The sequence below is a fragment of the Pleurodeles waltl genome, chromosome 4_1 (genome assembly GCF_031143425.1).
Source record: "Pleurodeles waltl isolate 20211129_DDA chromosome 4_1, aPleWal1.hap1.20221129, whole genome shotgun sequence".
Lineage (NCBI taxonomy): Eukaryota > Metazoa > Chordata > Amphibia > Caudata > Salamandridae > Pleurodeles > Pleurodeles waltl.
In genome coordinates this window covers 409,304,059-409,325,754 of record NC_090442.1, presented here as the reverse complement: position 1 = coordinate 409,325,754, position 21,696 = coordinate 409,304,059, and the positions used below count along the sequence as shown (strand labels likewise).

The 21,696-nt window shown below is 40.1% G+C and overlaps 1 protein-coding gene across 9 annotated transcripts in view; it reads right to left on the bottom strand.

Moving 5' to 3' along the window:
• PPFIBP1 (PPFIA binding protein 1) overlaps positions 1-21,696 on the bottom strand; it is a 736,231-nt gene that overhangs the window by 598,836 nt on the left and 115,699 nt on the right. For all 9 annotated transcript variants that reach the window (XM_069228637.1, XM_069228638.1, XM_069228632.1 and 6 more), the window contains exon 3: positions 7,155-7,360. In XM_069228637.1, coding sequence (XP_069084738.1) covers positions 7,155-7,360 — 206 coding nt within the window. The remainder of the gene's footprint in view (positions 1-7,154; positions 7,361-21,696) is intronic.

The window sequence follows — 21,696 nt, the reverse complement described above, 5'->3', positions numbered from 1 at the left end:
TTGGATAGGCAAAGGCTTTTTGTGTATTGAGAATAGCACCTAGGTAAAGTTGCACCTGTGCTGGCTGAAGATGGGATTTTTGGTAGTGGAGAGTGAACCTTAGTGCATGTACATTCTCTATTGTGTTGGAGTGTGTTGTTAACATTGTATAAAATTGCTTGATTTTATTAGCCAATCGTCTATATAAGGAAAGACATGTATGTGTTGTCTTCTTAGGTAAGCTGCTACTACCGCTAGACATTGTGTAATTTCTCGTGGAGCGGTTATGGCAGAACATTGAATTGGTAATGTTCTCCTGCTATTACAAATCTGAGATATTTTCTGTGAGCTGGATGGATGGGTATATGGAAATACGCATCCTTGAGATCTAATGCAGTCTTGCAATCTTGTTTTTGTAGTAGTGGAATGACGTCCTGCAGAGTTACCATGTGAAAGTGTTCTGACAGGATATATAGATTTAGGGATCGGAGGTCTAGGATGGGTATGAGTGCGCCATTCTTTTGGGGAATGAGGAAGTACTGTGTGTATACTCCTGTTCCTTGTTGAGAATGTGGGACCAATTCTATTGTCTGTTTTAGTAGTAGCAATTGTACATCTTGTTGTAAACATTGTGTTCTGGGGACAACTTGTGATAACGTTAAGGAATGTTTTGAGGGACAGAAATAAATTTTAGGCAATAGCCATTACGGATAATTGACAATACCTATTGGTCTGTGGTGATATTTTGCCATTGGGAGTGGAATTCTGCAGTCTGCCCCCCGTAGGAGATGTGTGGGGTTGAGGGATGGTTAAGTCACTGTTTAGATGGGGTAGTGGCTTGTTTTGAGGCCTGGAATTTGCCTTTGGTTCTAAAGTGTTGGCCTCTAAAAGAACCTCTAAATCCCCCTCGCTGGTACTGCTGTTGTTGCCCTGGTTTTGCCTGGGAGGTAGAAGACTCTGTGGATTGTGGCTTGAATCCTTCACTTAATTTTTGCCTAAGAAAGAAGCCTCCGTAAGGTGTTGTATATAAGGCTCCCATTGCTTTGGCAGTGTCCGAGTCCTTCCTGAGTTTTTCTATGGCAGTGTCAACCTCAGGGTGAAACAGGTGTTTTTTTATAGAAAGGCATATTCAGCACTGCCTGCTGTATTTCTGTCTTGAATCCAGAGGAACGTAGCCATGCGTGTCTGCGTATGGTGACAGCAGTATTCACGCTTCCAGCTGCTGTATCTGCAGCATCAAGGGCAGACCGTATTTGGTTGTTACTTATGGCCTGACCCTCCTCAACAATCTGTTGTGCCCTTTTGGCAGGTGTTGTAGGAGTTCCTGCACTGTCCAAGTGGGCTCCATCATACCTTACTAGCAAGGCTTGCAAGTTTGCAATTCGCCATTGGTTAGCAGCTGGTGTCGCTACCCTCTTGCCAGGAGCATCAAATTTTCTACTCGCTTTGTCAGGGGGAGGAGCATCCCCTGACGACTGGCTATTAGCCCTCTTTCTGGCAGCACTCACAACCACTGAGTCTGGAGGTACTTGGTGTGTAATGTAAGCAGGGTCTGTAGGTGCAGGCTTATTTTTTTTTTATCAATGTGTGGTGTTAAACCCTAGCTTTGACTGGCTCACTAAATATATCATCTGCATGCTTAATCATGCCACGTATCATTGGGAGGCACTGATATCTTGAGCGTGTGGAGGATAAGGTGTTAAAAAGAATATCCTCTTCTAAAAGGTACAATGTGCATAAGCACCCCATGGTACGTTGCTGCTCTAGAAATAACATGGGTGTATGCAGTAGTGTCTTCTGGTGGAGAAGGTTTGGAAGGATATAAGTCCGGGTCATTGGCAGGAATAGGATCCGCATCATAGAGATCCCAAGAATCAACCATATCGCCATGAGAATATTGTGAATGAGTTGGTCAAGGCAAAGGTGGTGGGCTAGTGAGTGGTGGCGAAAAAGAAAGTTGTGGTGAATGAGGGGGAGAAGTATACATAGGTAAAGGCTTCTCCTTCAGTTTAAAAATCTTTGCTGGTGGTGGAGCAGTATCTAAAATGTTCTTAAGAAGCCAACTTTCTCTTGGTCTGTAGAGGAGGTGCAGTAATCATTCTGCCAGTCTTTTTATGGATATGAATCCTTGATTGCCTCTCATCCATGATTTCAAGGATAAGCTGAATCTCTGTGTCCTCAGAAACATAATCAGATGGTCTATATGACTGTTCGTCAAGTGATTTTGAGCTCTGCTTAAGATGGCTCGAAAGCCCTTGTTCTTCCGAATAAGAAGACTTTTTCGGCTCCAGAGAGGATAGTTTTTTCAAGCCTGAAAATACAGCTGGTTTTGTGGGCTCTGAAGCAGGGCATCGAGGCTTCGACTCCTAAGAGTGGGGATGCCGACTCGGTTCAGAAGTTGAGCTTTTGGTGGACTTTCTAGACTCCGGTATCGACGGAGGTGTGGCCTTTTTTGACACCGAACCCAAAGGTCAGTCAACGACAATCTTCTTTCGGGCCGAACCATGGCTCTCTGGCAGTGGTGCACTCAAGGCCTGCGAGGTATTTTTGTGAGTGGCCGTAGGAGCAGTCGTACTCACATGCTGGCCAGTAGTGATGAGTCCATCTTCCTCAGAGTCTTCTTCAGAGTCCGTGTTTCTGATGGAAACTGCCGTCTGCGCCTGTTCTTCCTCCCTGGTGTTGATATGTTTGGTACTCTTCTACGCCATTTCCAGTCTCCTGGCTCACCTATCACACAGGGTCTTTTTGGATTGAAATGATCGACATGCCTCGCAATCCTCTTCTCTGTGATCGGGGGAAAGACACAGATTACATACAAGGTGTTGGTCTGTGTATGGAAATTTTGCGTGGCATCGGGGACAAAATCGTAATGGAGTCCGATCCATCAGGCTTCGACATGGTAGGCCCGAACAGGCCTGAGTCGGGTGCACGTGCCCAGAAGGGTGAAATTTACTATTTCACCCTTGACTGTACTATTGGTTAGAGTCTAGGTGCAAACATGATCGAAAAAATACCAACGGTCGAAGAAGTTATCTAAAGTTTCTGGCTCGAAATCTCGGAGCAAGAGGAAACATGTCCGAACCAGACAGCAGAAAGGAATCATTCTAACAACGGAGTCGATGCCGATGCGCAGTATGACCTAGAGGAGTCACCACTTGATCCTGTGACTCCGAAAAGAATTCTACGAAGAAAAACAACTTGTAACACTCCGAGCCCAACACTAGATGGTGGAATAATGCATAGCATGTGTATCTGCAGCTACACATGCCATCGTATGTGTGTGTATGTATGTATAATATATATATATATATATATATATATATATATATATATATATATTTATAGATTTATTAAATAACTATTATTTTAACAGTTGTATGGGATACTGTGTCTTTTTTTCAAAAAATTATTTTTTGTATTTTAAATTAGATATTAGATATTAAATGGTAATTTCAAATAATTATTCCACATCAGTTTTTTCATGGGTGACATTTTGGTGTAGTTTATTTTAAAATGTTTTCCTTTCATAATTATTTATTAGATATTAGTACATTTAAAGTTAAGTTTAAAGCACTTCATATCTTTTTTGAATCTTTTAAGATCTTAATTTCTTATTGGTATTATTTACATTTCTTTAATGGGTAATTATAATATTTATGTGTAGTGAATTTAGCCCCAAAATAAATGCACTTCTTAATGTTCATTCAACTAGACTTCGAATATTATATCAGAAACATCACCCACAAAAATATATGCACTTTTCAAAATAAACTTATAAGAACCCTCCCCACGCGCTCCCAAAAAAACATATGGATTTTCCATAATGTTTGACTGGACTTAGTAAATTTGGTGTACCGCCAAACAAAGCATGGATTTTTCCTAATGTTTGCAGTACTGTAGTGTACTTTGATTGTTTATTTGTTTAAAAAAAAAAAAAAAAACTTTAGATAGGATTAAGTTAATCATTTTGTATTTCACTTTGCATTTAAACATTTGGGATATTTAATTTGAAAATAGACATGCTTAAAATCATTTCATTACTCCTAGATGGGTTTTCAACTGAGATTTGCTTGTTAAGAGTATTCTAAAATGTGTTATGTATTTTAGTAGCAATTTTTAAAATGTATTTTTTTCTGTATATATATTTCTTTGATTATACATGTTTATATTGAGTTTCATTGTTGTATTACAGACTATTTTATTTAAGAATTATACTTAAGCATGATAGATGTTTCAATTTGTAATTTAATATTTATAGGTTATGTTACATATATTGATTAGTTTAATATTTTAATATTTAGGATTATACATATTTTTACATTGTTAAATAATGTAACTTTTTGGTACAGTTACAATAATGCTAATTACATTTAAATATATAATTTCCTATGTAATGTCAATGTTTTGGTCAATTATATTTTAGTAGTCAATATTCTGGTACTCTCCGTTATATGTATACAAAGTTGATATTTTTTGATACTGATGTTTTTTCAGTAATATTTAGGTGGTCTATATTCTTTCACAGAACAGGGACGAAAGCACCCAACCAAAACAACATTCCCAACCAAATGCCACATAAAGCACTTCTAGCATAAATACAGCAAAGAATCCACCACTATTATAAAATGAATCTACTTCCAAGTCCAGTAACTCTAGAACTATATTTCACATTCTATAACCATAAATATGGGGCTGGAAAATAAGCACATCATAAAAAACTATGAAATTCACTAGAACGATGACCTCAAAAACAAAGTTATGGTTTTCGTTAAAATGCAAAAAACTACTGAAATTCACCAGTTAGGATTTTCAGTGTAGAAACCACACTTTCATGTTCAAAACATTAATTTGCTAATTGCACAAAAACAAAAAAAATAGCCATCTTGAAAGATGATAAACAGATGAAGACTGAGACAGACAGCTTTGATTGGGTGTAGAACCTTCCCAAGTTATGTGGTGGAAACCATGTAAATCAAAATAAAATGCATGGCTAGGCTCACCGAGTTTCATAAGTTATTATTCAATGGCAGTACAAAAGCAGTGTTGGTTATTTACCCTATTTTGGCAACGGGTGAACTTTCAACCACTGGTTAAGAATGCAAACAACGATCTGATATGCAATACACTGCATTTTTCAATTCAAAGGCCTGTTTTCGGTAGTCTGCAGTGGGTTTATCTTCAAGTATGCACAAGAGCCTTTCACTATCAGTTTACTCTAGCATGGATTATCCAAAATCAACCCCCTTCTGTCTGGAGCTACATTCAAGAGTTACTTCGGCTTATACTAAAAAGACATTAGTGAAACATGATGTCTGTTTAAGTCCCAAGTGAATCTGAATCTTTAATACCCAATGTGGATCTTGGATTCAAATTGTCTTTTATACCGAAGAATTGAGTTGATTTAGGAGACATCCATCCAAAGTGGAAATACTGGGTTACCAATGTACACAATTTGTGAACCAGCTACTACTAAGGGGCGTGTATATGCATCAATGACAAACTCATAACTGACCACAAACAGCGGGAACAATTAATAAATGTGATTTCATTAATTCCCGTTTCTTGTATTCTCCTGACAGAACTACTAACATTACAAAGAAAAAGAATCACTACTGCTTTAGATACCCAAGCTCTGATACATTGTATTTTAACCAGCTAGAACTGGCTTGTAATGCACTCAAAGCGTTGTTCTGGACTGAGATTGTCAAAAGTAAGAAAGTCACAGAAGAATCTTTTGTCTGGCAGAATAAAATAAATATTGAATGAAGCAATTAGACAAACATGATTAGATTAAGCTTTTTAATCAATTGGAGCCTCATGCTGGGCTACCTTGTTCTTGAAAAATTAGATAACTGACACAATCTGTAAATAAATGTCAATTACTTGTTTAAGCCACTAATGGGGGATAATACGGATAAAGTGTGATAAAATATAAATGAATAAAATTAAAAGGGAAGACGATGTTGCTAGCTCTTGGAAAAAACAACCACTTTCTACCCTTACATGCATCTAGATGTCTGAGTTTCTGATGTACTGAGCTACTTTGCTGGATCAAATGAACCATCAATAGATCCAAACCTAAGGTGAGAATTATTGCATATTAGCTCAACCACTGGTGTATGCCGGATGCGATTGTAACACAGCCTTCTCATTCAAAGCAATCTCCCAATGTCAATAAGTGGTCAAAGTTGTCTAATGCCATAATTCTATTGACAGAATCAATGCACTAGGGGTTATCAATTATTTTAGGGTATTCATTCATTTTACTGCTGACAACTGAAAGTAATGGAACAAAACATTAGTGACCTTAGATATTTGTGTGTCGTAAAGAGCAACATCAGTGCTGTGAGAGAAGCTCATGGTGGCTGTCATCAGAATAGGCCCAACTGCTCTACCTAAACTTAATGCACAGGGTAGTCAGGCATAGGCATCCCGAAAAAGATTTATATTTTGTCTGGACCAGGCCAGGCTCCGGGCCAGCCTCTGCACCCTTGCATCAGCATAACACTTTATCATCAACATGCACATGAGAATCCAAACCTAAATGCTACTGACAGTAGCTGTAAAAATTGCTGCAACCTTGCGCTTACATGGAAATAAGCTGGGATGGGTAAATTAGCTCTCACACCTCTATTATACCTATTTACACAATGCTAACACCTATTGTAACAATGTGCTTCATGTACACACAATAGGATCTTCAAGCCCATTTATATTCTGCACAATGCAGATCACCATAATGAAATTCTGCAGCTCCATCATTGCCTTCTCTCCAAAGTCACCCACACATGTGGACACCATGGATACTCGCTAGCCATCATTACCAAAACTCTACCATCTCATCCATCTACTGCTCCACCGCCCCCATCAAATCCTAAACCCAAAAGCACTGAAACTGAAAAAAATTTAGATAATTAACACATACAATCTTGACTAGTTGCTAATGGAGCCACTTATTTTTATCATTCGATAAAGCTTATTAACACCATAACATATTCCTTTTATGAACCTACTTTGAAAAACCTGGAAACTCGTCGTTAAGATGTACCAGACATCACACTTATGTTACAGCTTTCAAAGAATTAAACAGAAGGGAAAAGTCAGAAACCAAATACAAATAAAATGACCAATAAATATCATGAAGGAAACTGAAGAGTAAGTAAAGGGTACTGTACCATTTGACTTTGCAACCATTCGATCAACGTGTCGGCCGTTGAATCTGGAACCTGACATCGCAAACCTTCTTTTTCATCCACTTCCATTAATTCAAGAAGTCCACGCAGATCTTCCATCAGATGCAGCACTCTCAGGCTTCCCATGAAGGGGGATGTGGGCGACTGGCAGTCAAATATACCATTTGAATATTCCAAGGCCTTGGATCCTTAAACAAATCATCATACTGGTGTTACTCTGGAAAAGCCCAATGCACAACAAATTTGAAGATCAAACCAATGTAAAACCCCAGTCCCTCTGGTAAATTTCAACATCAGACACTATAACTACATCTTCTTAAAGTCCTTGCAACACTCGCCCAACACACAAGGTGTTAGAGAGGGGTTACACCAAGAGATGCATTCTCTGCCTGCAATGCATGAGGGTGGACAGGGATGGACAAAGAAACCCTGGCGTTGGCAGAGAACCGCCTGAAAAGGATGAGGGCACAATTGGTCTCTTCTGCAAAATATTTGAAGGTAATCCATGACATTTCAGCATAAAAAAATGTTTGTCTATCCGACTGACAGAGTTCCAGTTTTCCAAGGTATCAACACTAAGCTCAGGGCCTCTGGAGCTATTGGAAAAGGAAGTACAGCTATTGAGAAATAAACAGCAAGCAAATTAGTGCCCTATCTTTGGATCCTCCTGTGACGAGTCAGATCAAATGTAATAAAAAATGGTTACAGTCATTCAGTGCTTCTTTCTCTTTAAAGCACTTGTTGCAAACCTTATTTCACTTTTCTTTTGTAAACTTAAACCAAATAACAGGAGCCTTCATTTGGACAGGAAAATGTAAATGTATAAGCAGATGAAAACATACTAGAGCAGAGATTTTCTCCAGCTGTGCAATATTATACAAGCACTGGCAAAGCCAATAGGTCTTGCCTAGGAGAGAGCTGTTATATTTGTCAATGTTTTTTTAGTCGTGAAGAACGACGTGGCTGCTGTGCCTGCAGCACGAATGAAAGTAAAAAAATAAATAAAAATAAAAATAAAAAAATGGCTTTGACGCGGCCAGCACTGGACTGCATCGTAGAGTTTTTTTTTTTGTTATTACCGACGGCCAACGGTGTCCATGTCCTTTTGGCTGTTATGGCAGGTGGGCGAGGGCCAAACACCACCACATGTAGTGTCTCAGGCGAGCTCTAAAGAAGTTAAGTAGATCGTAGAAAATGTTGGAACACAATAGGCAGCTGGAATTATATCATGGAAACAACAACAAACGATAAATTGTCTCGTTAATAAGAAACAGGTGAATGTCAATGTAACGTTTTGCATTTACTTAAACATAACAATGAACAGATGTCTCTTAAGAAAATATGTACTTTCATAACTAAACTGCACACATCAATTATGATTTATGCAATTATCAAGGATTAAAATACAAAGTTTAAATTGTAAAAATTCTATTGTGTGGGTAAAATTGATCTCTTTGAAAAAAGCGTTATAAGGGTGACCCGAAATATCTCAATTAGGTAGAAGGTGCCAGAAAGCCGAGATGCAAGAGCAAGAAAGAACCCTGTGTGCCCCCGACAACACCCATGAGCCTTGTGTGAGCTTAAACAATACATCCAATGGCCCACCTACTAGGGCAGATGCACCCTGAAAACACGACCCTGATGAACTACAATTTCAATTAATTTTTTTTTTTTTTTTTTTTTTTTTATAATTTCGTTGTATGAAATAACACCCGAATCTCGCAGAAAACCCTGCATAATTTACTTTTATTGAATTCGTCAAAAGAACAAAACATGCTTCAGGGAAGCTGATAATTCCTCAATCCTGTTCCCATTATACAGAACGAAAATTTTGGATTGCAACACAGGAAAAAATTATGTATTTCTATAAGAAAAGACCATACACTGGAAATACCGAGGTAAAAATATGGCCCTTCCAGGGGTAAGTACTGTAAAACGATGTATTTTTTGGTTCCTGTGTTAAAAACTAAGTTTCTAGCAATCTCTGGATGTTAGCAACAGTAACACGGCCAGTCCTACATCTTCGACTAAAGTTAATGTTAAAAAGGCTTGGTGAGCCTGTGATTCTCGTTTTAAGAATAAATTGAATATAAACTATCTGTATACCAATTTGATGTAGTCTGAGTCAGAGTCCAATCTGATGTACAGTATGGAAATACAAAGTTCACAGCCTGGTGTACAGTACACATGTGCAGGGTTTATCTGCCTGCTGTGATGTTAGAGATAATTTGTAAAGCACTTATGGGGCACAATATGCAGCTAAACAAGCAGATGCTCAGTTACACAGGTGCGCTGTGCAGCTTGAGATACAACATTCACAGGAGCAGTGTATATCAGCCTGACGTAGTCAGATACGCAGTGTGCAATGAGATGTCTACTAAGCACCCTAGGCTCATTTAGGGGTCGCCAGGTGTTGCAGCTGCGACCCCTAGCTTGCCTCTTGCGAACACCGGCACTGCATTTACGACCAAAGGACTTACACTTGGCCTTATCAGTGCCATAAACACATGGACACCTCGTCCTTATGGACATCGGTCGGTGCTCCAATCTTATTGTTTTTGTCATTTTATTTAATGCTCTAATAGTGAATAACATTATACTATTCACTATTAGTGCAATAAAAAAATGGAGTACAATTAGCTAGAATATAACCCTACCTGGCAGCTGAGGTAAGAGGTAAAAGTGCTTCTAAATGTTGTGTGCATGCATGCAGGTGAGAGTGTGTTTATGTGGTAAAGAGTGTATCCGTGTGATTGTGTGTTAATGTGCAAGCATCCGTGAGTGAATGCATAGGTCAAATGGGGTGTGATGTCACTTCCGCTACCCCTGGCCTTTCGGTGAATTGACGTTCATGCTTCGCACATGCAAAATCTGCATAGGTTTGATGTAGAATTTACACGTGACCTATGACATTTCCCTTTGGGATCAATAGCGTGTCCTCAAGTCCGCCAACCTTCGCCTAAAAGTATGATAGCTCATGCGTGTCAATTACTGACTTGAGGTAAAGTCAAATTACTAAATAATACCACACGTTCTAGGACATTCCTACTAAATGTGGTGACTACTGGCAAAAAGAATGACTTCCCTCTTCACAGAGAGTTCAAGCAGGCGTGGAGGCAAATGGACCAACTACACCAGGGTGACTTTTTGGAGCGAGACAGCGTGTGCGGGGGGAGCTGAAGCTGAAGCTGAACCTGGGCTGTTTTGTGAATCAACATGAAAGCTCTAAAATAAGTGTGATACCTAAGTAAAACCTGTGCAGTGCCATCACGCCAGGGTATCTGGCTGGACTGTGTAATGCCGAAAATAATACGACCACATAGTTGTGTCTTGAGGGGATCAACAGTAGATCCCATTGCTGTAACCTAGACGAGGCACCACCAGTGCTTTAAATGGAAAAATAGAAGTGCAGGTACTCTGTAATAGAGTACCTGCTTGTTTCTGAGAAGTGACGGTACTCTCCAATTAAAAGTATTACGTTTTTCTTGAGATATGCCGGTACTCTCCCTCTCAAAATAAAGTGCCGGTTCTCAGTACCGGAGAGTACCGGCCCATTTAAAGCACTGGTAGCACTGGGCACCACCACTGCAAGCAGCAGAGAAAGAGAATGGTAGTGAAATAAACCAGGGGGAGAGGAGGCACACTGAAGCAGAAACAATGCCAATGAACCAGGCAGACAGACCTGCAACCTAGGGCAGGGAACCATGGACAAAGACAGTTACTTGAACCTATCAATAGGTGAAGTGAAGAAACCTCTACATGATGCTTCGCTGGTGTAAGCTACAATAGCTGCCAAATGAACCATGAGTGACGAATGGTTTGCCCCGCTGTCCAGCAGGTGGGTAAAATAGATTTGCACTGTTTCTTGTTTTGATATTGGGTCGTCCGCGTTGTTTTTTGTGCACCAGTGGAGATACATTCTCCATTTTGCTGCACAGCATTGTCTTATTGTTCGCTTTCTTGCTTCCTTTAGTATTTCCATGATTCTGGGTGGCAAGTTTAGGTGTCTGAATTCTATGTACTCAGGAACCAAGTTGCTAGATTGAGTGCTGCTGGTTCCAGGTGAAACACTTTGCCCTTCTGCACTGTGAGAAGGTCTCTTGTCTCTTTCATCTTGATCCTCTGTCCTTTGGACAGCTCAACCAGGTTTGACTGGCCCATTGCGGGGCGATGAAAATCAGGGCTGTCCCTGGTTGTTTGGATTTCTCCAGTACCTTTGAGATGAGGGGAATCAGTGGAAAAGAGTAGGCAAATCTCCCCGACCAGTTTAGTGACAGGCCGTTCCCTTCTTATTGGTGGAGTTGAAAACTGGAGGTGATGAGCTGGCATTTCATGTTCTCTGCTATTGCAAACAGATCGATTGTTGGTGTGCCCCAGTGCCTGAAGGTTTTTTCTAGGATTTTGTTGTGGTTTTATTTCCCCTTCATGTGAGCTGCTTTCCTGTCTGGTTACTCTGCCCGCCGCTATCTTGTTCTTCCATGGTAGGTGAATCTCCAGTAAGTTGATCTTCCGTGGTATTTCCCATTGGCATATCTCTGGGGCTAGTTTGCTTCAGGTGATTGACTTCATGCCTCCCTGTTTGTTCAGGTAAAACATTGTTGTATTTTCTGCTTGAATCAGTACAGTTTTTCCTGCTATATGTGTTTGAAAGGCCTACAGGGCTAGCAGCACTGTCTAGGACGTTGATATGCTTCATTGCATCTGTGCTGTTCCACTGACCCAGACTCTTAATGTTGCCTGTGTGTGCTCCCCATCCCTTGTGAGATGTGTCTGTTGTAATGGTCACAGATGGAGTTGTTTTGAAAGGCCTCCCCAGGGTTATGTTCTTTGATGTCCACTACTGTACTTCTTTCTGCACCTTTGCTGTCACATCCACTAGATCCTCCTAACTCCCGGATGCCTGTGACCAATTGCTGCATTGTAATTCCTGGAATGGGTGCATGTGTAGTCCTGCATGGGTTATGAGGGAGATGCATGATGCCAATATACCCCTCGGCTTCTTGACTATCCTCCCGGTCAGAGATTGCCTCCTCTGGTAAAGGCAAGTTTGTTTCATGATTGACTCTACTCTTTTCTGAGTCGGATACACTCACGCTATCTTCAAATCCAGTCTTGCTCATAGGAATATCTTTCGTTACGGTTGTGGGGACGACTTCTTGTGGTTTATTGAGAATCCTAGTTTCTGTAGGGTTTTGATCACAGTTACAATGCCCCTTTAACATTGCGGTTTTGATTTTGCCTTCACCAGCCAGTCATCCAGGTATGGGTAGACATGTGTCGCTTTTCCTATTAGGAATACTGCAACTGTTGCCAGGCATTTTGTAAAAACCCTTGGTGCAGACTTGCCGAAAGGCAAGACCTTAATTTGGTAGTATACCTTTAAGCACAAATCTGATCTACTTTTTGCGCGCTTGATTCATGGGTATGCATAGGTAGGCATCCTTTAAATCAATGGCTGCCAAATAGTCTCCCTTTTGTCGGAGTGGGATTACCTCTTGCAGCATTGTCATTTTGAAGTGTTTTGTGCAAGTGAATTTGTTTATGGACCGGAGGTCCAGGATTGGCCTTAGTGTGAGGTCTTGTTTTGATATGAGGATTAATTACCTTGTTCAACTCCTTTGTTGGTATTCTTTCTATTGCCTGTTTTTGGAAGAATTCTTTCACTTCTTTCCTCAGTTGTATAAAAGTTCTGCTTCTTGATAATGATTTTTTTTTTTTTGGGGGGATGGATTCAGAGGTGGCTTCTTTGTTAGTTTTATACTGCAGCTACGGCATACCACATGTAAGTCCAAACTGTCTGTAGTGATCTTTGCCCATTCTCTCTTGTGGGTGTTACCACTGTTGGGAATCGGCTTGCTGGGTAGCCTGTTGTGGACCTCTCTGGGCTTCTTGTTGCTGCCCTGTTGAGAACAATCCCCTTCCTGTGTGGCCTTATATGGGTGCACTCCCCACTTCTGAAAGTGCCTATGTACTGTAGAGCACCCACTGCCTTTGCAAATTCATGGTCCTTTTTTATTTGTTGTAAGGAGTCGTCGACTTCTTAGCCAAATAGTGCATCCCAAGTGATTGATTTATTTACTATGATAGAGGCCTGCTCTTCTTGTTTGAGGCCTGAGATCCTGAGCCAAGCAGGTCTGCTTAGGATTATGCCTGTACACATTTGTCTACTGGCTGTTTCAGCTGCATCCAGTGCCAATTTCAGGCAAGTGTTGGCGTTCTTCCTCTTTTGGATGATTGCTTTTGCTCTTTCTAATCCTCCTTTGGGAAACTATTCGAGTTCCTCAATTTTGTCCCACTGTTGGTGGCCATATCTGTTAAGTAAAGCACTGGAGTTTGCAATTCGCCATTGAGTTTCTGCTTCCCTTTCCATCTTCCTCCCTACCATATCAAGTCTCTTACTTTCTCTCTCTGGGGGTGTATGCATTACTTCTCTTTCTTGCAGTTATGAGGATGATAGAGTCTGCCATTGAGTTCCCCTGGATGTACCTGTGGTCCTTTGGTGAAGGCTTATATTTCTTTTCTATCCTTGGGCTAACTCCTTTTGATGTAGCTGGCTCCTTACAGGGCTCATTGCCTTGGTCCAGTATGCTGGGAGGTATAGATCCCTTTGCTTGATAGCATAAGAGTTTTCAGAAGAAAACAAGTCTCTCTTTTCCCCTAGTGAAACTCCATAAGTTTCTGCTGCCTTTTTTACCAGACTCGGTCTCCTCTTTGTGAAGTTTTGGAGTCACCGGGGCTTCTAAGGGGGCTTCTTCCTCTTCGACAACTGTGGTCATTAAAGGCTTACTTGGAATTCTGAATTCTTTAGCGCGTCAAACTCCTTGCTTTGAAGGAGCGCCAGCATTTCTGTCTCTAACTTTTGTTTTTTCTTCTCCACCTCTAAGATCCTTTTGACATCCCGTGTCAAGGATGTTACCTTCTTTGGTGTTGTCGGCTGTTCCTCCGAAGGCCTTAGGATTTCCGTCAGGGCCTCTCGACCCGTGGTGGTTTTCGTTGATTTCAACTGCCTTCATTTGCATCTCTGGGCTGGGATGTGTATGCCTCTTTCATTAGCGGCTGGCCCTGGACTGTACTTTTCTCAGACATCAGGGCTGCTTGTGCAATTTCTTTCTCTGGAATACAAGTCTCCGAGCCTTTTAAAGTCTTTTTACCTTTTCTGTTCTCTTTTCTATGTCCTTCGCCACCTTCTTTACCACATGCTTTTTTTATTTTTTAATCGCTCCACCACGCAAAGGAACTTCCAGGGCGCCATCTGACGTCACATAGGGGATGGACCTAGCACCAAATAGTGGTCGACAACGCCCACGACGAGGGGGGAAAAAAAAATAAAACAGAAAGACCATTCCGGATACAACCAGTAGATGGCGGAATAATGGACAGCATGTGAATGCGCAGCATGGGAATCCAGAAAGGGATTCATGCAGCAAAAGTGTTCTTACTTACAGGACAGTCACCCCACCGGCCCCCAATGGGACCTAATCTGGGTAACTTTAGGTGCGAGTGATCATGATTTTAATAATGTTTTAAACACACTGGTGTTGTGCTCCTGATCAATAAACCACTTAATATGTAAATGCTCAGATAAGGAGTTAGACTTTATGTAAGTGCAAACAATTCCGTCAGGTAAATGACTGGAGTCCCAGGAAAACTGAACATTTGCCCAAGATCACACACTTTAGTTAAGTGGGAAGGTGTCAAACGTTTTGTGCTCTCATTTAACAGCTGCTCATCTAGCACACAGATTACATCTTCACTAACATGATGCACTGTATGCCAATACCAGACCAACATCCAGAAAGCTTACCCCAGAAATACAATTGGAGAACTGTAAAAAGGCTTGGCAATTTTTCAATGCAGCGCGTACAATGGGCTTCTTAACAACAGTCATGGAGAACTTGAGGAGGAAGTGTGGTGAGTCTAAAGGTGCTCTTCTCCTCTTCTGGCCGGACGTTGATAGATTAACAAGGTCCAGGCGTCCTCTCAGATCAGTAAAGCCTAGATGTGCTTTCCTTTCAGACTTTAAGCACCTCCCTGTGTCTCACAGACTGTCCTCTGAGTTTAATTTGGCTTCTTGCCCAACTGCCTCTAATGTGCTCAAAGAGCTACACCAGGCAATGGTGGTAACATTTAGAAAGGACCACAAAGTGCAAGATTTAACCCCCACCACAGACATTACTGAAGTTATTCCACTACTCAAAACAAACTGCATGCAAAGGAAACAAATACAAGCAGAAGGTCTTGTTAGAGGCAACTAAACAAGGGAACAGCAATCAGCAGAGGCACTGAGTAGGATAGTAGCCAGAGAAAAAAAAATGCTTTAATATAGAGTGCATACAGAGACCAAACTCTGATCGGAAATCAAAAAGCCACCAAAATGAGTCTATGCCCTTTCTAACGAACCCAACACCCTTAGCCACATCTAATACCCATATATTTTCTTGCTCCGCAGCAAACTCCTGCACCATCTCTAGCCATGTTTGACCCTTTCCTTTTTCTTGCACTCAATCAAATTCCCACCCGACAGTGTAACCTCTCTACGAATCCTCCAGGACTATAAGCTCCATCTCACCAGTCAAAAGCCCACTGCTATTCTTTTTGTTCACAGTATAGCTCTCATGTCGAGTCTAAATCTATAGCTAACCTCTCAATCATCCCTCCCTCTCCTCTAGCCACCTGCCTAACACTAGCTCTACATGTAACCACAAAGTCATCAGCGGCTTCCACTGTGACATTTGAGCCATCTCTAGCTGAGAACACTTGGCTCCCTTCATAAATCATAGACTACCAAAGGGTCTCTCAGTAACTCCCACAAGATAACACTAGCTGCCCGTGAAATCCATCAGTAATAATGGGTTCATTTTGTAAACCATAAGCCATCACAGACTATGCGCAATCCCTCTCCCATTTCAAGATCCCACTGAAAAACCGTCCCTTCACTAACTTGCTTTGAATGTCTCCAAGTGCCCTTGGCTCTATCGTTTTTATGATGACAAGAGGGTCACGTTTGTGTATCAGGGCATGCTGGGATCATGTGTTGCAATGGAAAAAACAGACAATCACTTATATTTACCCTCCCTACTTTAGGGCACAGGCTTTGCTGAATTTGCAGTCTCATTGCACTTGTACTTTAGCTGCTGTTAACAGACAGTTGCAACTGCAGTTTGAAACGTACTTGACCCAGATGAAGGATGCTTTCAGTTTTTTGCTTTTGTTTTTTTGTTTTAACTGTTGGAAAATGGAAACCACCTCATGCTAAATGGTGGGCAAAGGTAGGTAGGTGTGTTGGGGTGTGGGTGGGTGTGTCCTTACCATCCCTTTGAGCAACTTTCCTGTGTACTTTCTCTTCTTGCATATACCCTAACATCCCCCCTCTTCCCTGTCTCCACCTCTCCCAATAGTATTTCCTCTTCCCTGTCTCCACCTCTCCCAATAGTATTTCCTAGGACCCAACCTGCCACTGTTTCTTAAAGCTGTCCATGGTGTCTTCCCCTATACAGTAAAAGTGCCACACTTCGGCCCCTGTGTATGGTTCGTTTCTCCTATGTCTACCCTGCACCCAGGCCACTAACATGCCCCAGCATTGGGTAAATAGCTCTCCAGTGGAGGATTATTTTGAGGACATTAAGGAGCTTGATTGTGTTTTTTTTTTTCTTCATCTGACCATTTGTGGTTTTATTTGCTTGGAGATTTCTCCTGCCAGTCGCCTTGTGCATGCATTCCAGGCTCCTGCCTAAACCATAGTGTACATGATTTAAGAAATGTCTATCGTGGGGATCAAATTCTTAAAAACTTACTGGTAAGCAAGCAGTATTTGGGCCAGACCATAATAAGTAAAAATCTGTTGTTCTGATGGAGCGGCATCTTTGGTTTGTCACATGGAAGTTTCAGGCGGGGCATTGTCTCTGCATTTTCTTACAAAGCAGATAGCTCTCACTGGAGGATGACAATTGTGGCAAATTCTGGCCACTCAAGATGGAATCACTGTGTTAAAATATTCTGTAAAAGTCTTATTGTCACAGCACTGTGTAGGTACTAGCGGTGAAACCTTACGGCTCCAACTAAAACCGTTTTAAAGGTACTGACTTATTTTCTGATATCATGTTCATATTGATAACAGGCTTTACTCAGCGGTGCATCATAGGCATATCAACACATTTTCATAGACAGAATTCCTTATAGTTTGTACAACGGAACATCAAAAGCCTGCTTGGAACTAACAATGAGGTTCCTGCACACCTTGAGACATGATACTTTGCTGTAAGTTAAAATGAAATATGCAAAACTGTCTCCTAAGAAAGGAAGTCCTCACACTCCTGCTTTTTCCTGATGAGATAGAAAAGCTACCCTTCACGTTACCGGAGAAAACTGAGCTCTACTTGAGGTACACTCAAACATTTATGTCCATTTCTTATGTAGGGCTGGATCAAAGATGTTTTTGTAAATACCAGCTTGGATCTGAAATGCTTGTATTTTATTTCTGTGCAATACCTTATATGCAAAATGTATACTATGTAAAAATATAATACTGATTTTCCAGTACAGTGGACGCCATGTCATTTTATAACACTTTTTTCTCTCAAGTGAAAGCTTCATTGTGTAAAGTCAATAGTTTCAATGTCTGCACTAGCTATAAAAGGTAAATTTTTGGGAAGCTAAATGATTTATGCAGTAGGCCGTGCAAGTTGATTGTTTTGACTGAGCAGTAGATTCCTACAGCCTTTTGTCCCTTGGACAATTAGATTTTAAAAGTAATTCCACATCCTTGTAAAACATGTGAATTACATGTGAATAGCGTTTTCCGCAGCCTGCAAATAAAGAAAGGCTTAACATTTTTTAATGGATAATAAAAACAAAAAGTCGTCGAATATTTTTATTAAATAAAGCCATAAAAAAATTAACTACAACTGTTTTTTTCTTAGTATTTTTTCCCTTTACTCAGCAAACAAATTTGATGATCTGGAATATTAATTCCTCTGACCCCATGTGAGTTGACACCAAACAGGCCTCCTTTTTTCTCTCTACAGGTCTATCATATTAAACTGAGATATATAGTATTAACACATGCAGAAAACCACACTCCTCACACTCAAGACTCCAAGCCATAAACCTGCTCAAGAAACCAGGCATGTAATGATGTAAAAACGTTAAAAACATAAAATAAAAAAAATCTTAAAAAGTGAAAAAAGGGACATGCTATTTTTTCTGAAAAAGGAGTGCAGTAATTTCAGCCAGTCCTGTTGAACTGAAAAAGTGGACTTGACAGGTCATACAGAAGATTGGGGTGGACATCTTTGCTTTGGGTACAAGGTTATCATCTAGAATGTGGCAGCAATCTCTCAGCCTGGGTATGGCCGGGAATTAAAACAGTTTAAAAAAAATGGGGCCATACAGCAACCCTGGGACCTGGGAAAGTAATCAAACAAAAACAACAAATGGCCCCCCCAGGAAAAGTGTAATCCGCAACTTCTCCCGGGCAGTGGTTGTACCATTAAAAAAAATAAAAATAAAAAACTAACTCAATACGATTCATTCATGTCTGTGTCGATTTTATTAGAAATATCTATTTAAATTAAACAGAGATAAAGTACCCTATTCGGTGCTCCCAAAAAGTGACAGCGCAGTGCAAGTGAATAAAGTGTCAATAAAGTGCATCAGTGCTATTTACAAGGTAATAAAACCAACGTGGCTAAAAATCTTGTAGTATCCTTTTGAACACCCCTAATGTAGGTGTCCAGAATCTACTGACATTTATCAAAGTCTAGTCCACATTATATTGCTATGTCGCCGTTTGGACCCTACATATCAAATTTAATTAAAGAGGGCCATCATCAGGATAGATATTATTGTTAGAAGAACCCCTCATCGATGTATATCCACTTATCAGATCTCTGTTATATTACAAAATAAGTTTGGCCATGAATCACCAATTCATTACTGCAGAAGTTGAGGATTACACTTCCCCGGGGGGACCATTTGTTGTTGTTATTTGGGTATTAATACAAGCATTACCTACACATCATTCATTAATTGTTTTTATAAAAATATGGCAAGCCCATACCCATGACATTTTACTAATTTCATTTTTTTTGTTTAAAAAAAAAAAAAAAAAAAAGACTAAACCATTTTTCTGATAAAAGCAACTCTCCTCTTTGCACTGTAATACAAAGAATCTTACTACATTTGAGATCCTTCTTGTCACTAGGAATAGCAGGTATTTCTGTAACAATTATTCTTAAGTGAATACACGGAGTGGAGCACAAGTGTTCACCATTCAATGGCACATCATAAAATCAGTTATCAAACCTAACTGCCCAGCACCCACTAGTTTCCCCTCAACATTCAGGTTCTTTCTCTCTCTCTTTTTTTTTTCTTTCTCTCTCTCTCTCCTCCACCATCCTGAAACTTTTAAAAGAACACCTAAAAAAAAAATGTATTTGTATCAAAAGGGTACCATTTTTTCCATGTACCTAACCCTTACCAAGATCCTTCTTAAATTAGTAGATCAAAGGTTTCTTGGCTCACATTAATCATATATGACTAATACCTCGCTCAGCTGCTCTTTAAATTAACAACTTTCTGTCACTGTGCTCCTTCAAGTTTGCTGATTAATGAAGACCTCATGTTCATGCTCTCTACTGATTAAGTTTCTGCAAGCTTCTGACCCCTTTAGGCGAGGTATAACCAATTTTGTTTTGCTTTGCAGGTTTTCTCCTTAGAAAATCAAACCTCATGTTTTCGGTTAGCGCCATACTTAGATATTTTCCAAATTAATTTTTGTCTTATTTTCTTTTTGCATGAAGTCCACACATGCTTTTCAAATTAGAATAATAGTTAGGGAAGCCCGACCCAATGTCTAAATTTGACTGTTTATTAAATGATTTTAATTAACTCAACTGCACAAACTAAATGTATGTTGTTTCTATTTTTACTTAATTTGGTTGTTTTCCTGTATTGTTCTCTTGGAGTGTCTAATGATAAATGCTTTGGTTAGATTGAGATTCTTTAGACGCTTTGGACAGCCTGTGATGTTTCTGTATTTCTATCATTTGGGTTTGCTTGCATATGATCTATGTGAACTTAGCATTGTTAATCTAAAGGGCAATACATGTTTAAACTTTACTAAACTGGTGGGTTGATTCATGGCCACATAGGTCATGGTCTGTTTAAATTACTGACTCTAAATTGAATATTTTGATTATAGGAGGATATATTTGATGTTTACTTACTCATTGAGTGGATGTTCTTTCACTCCTGTGTAAGTCCAAAGATCAGAGTCAACCATTGAGGGTAATAGATGTATTTATCCTTTGTGTGTCACCTTATCATGATAATATAAAATAAGGTCTGACACGCCCACAGATTTTGGTAGCAGAGGATGGTTTTGTCTCAATAGGAGGGAAACATCCTCAGTAAGAGAAAATTGAGAGATTTGGTATTGACAATGCTAGTTTGGATGAAATATGGTATGTTCCTAGTGTTGTTTGAGTTCCAAGTAGGTTTGCGCTTGCAATTCTTTGGCAAATCGCAGGTTAATTGTTATGTGAGAGAAGTAGGGAGTTTGCGTACTCCAAAGGGTGAGTGTAGGGAAATTGGCGTACTTCAATTGAGTGTGGAGCTCTGTGCTTACAAATTGCCCATATGGTTGTTCGTATACGGACCCTGCGTTGGTCTAAGACTCAGGAGTATTGTACAAGAGTAGGGGACACCTGGCTATTGTTATAACTTGTCTGCTGTGTTTGGTCAACCGGGCGTGGTTGACAAATAGTATATCTAGGGTGTGTGTTAAAGTGTTAGTTTGACAGATACTTGGTGATTCCTGTGAGCTCAAGGAGGATATGGTATTAGTCAAGAGTGAAATTTGCAGGTCAAATTTTACTTGCAAATGAGAGAAAGCTAAAGCAGGATGAGTGACTGTCAGATGTAAATGCCGCAGTCGAAATATACGTAAGGCTTCCAAGGTGATTGTACCCCTACTTGTAGTAAGCTTACAAGTTGTTTTTTTCTTTGGTGTTCTCAATAATCTGCATTTAGTTTCTGTGTGAATCTGGTTTGAAAGGCGAGGAGCACAAGGCTTTGTTAGCTGTGTGTGACGTCACTTGGTTCACGCTGGGATTGGTCAGTTGGTGAAAAGGAGCCGCAAGCAAACATGATGAATAATGATGAAGTGCTATTGGACGAGAGCAGCAAGCAAAAAAGATTTTGGAATTTAATTATTTCCTGTTATGAATTTAATTTGTAGATTTAAGTCCAATTAAAGGTAATAATGACATTTTTCAAAGCATTAAAAGATAAGAGGAGATGCTTCATTCCAGTCAGAATAGGAGAAATTACCCCACCAGAAGGTACACCCGCTTACATTGTAATTGAGGAGAAAGGTCCTTCAGCATGTATTTGGTGAAAACAGTGGTGCAAAATAATAGAGAAGGAATGGAGTTTAGCATTTCCTGCTTATGGAAGTTTAAATATGAGAATAGTACTTCATGAGTTAAAGCCCCCTTTGAGACCAGCACAATTTGAAGCCTTG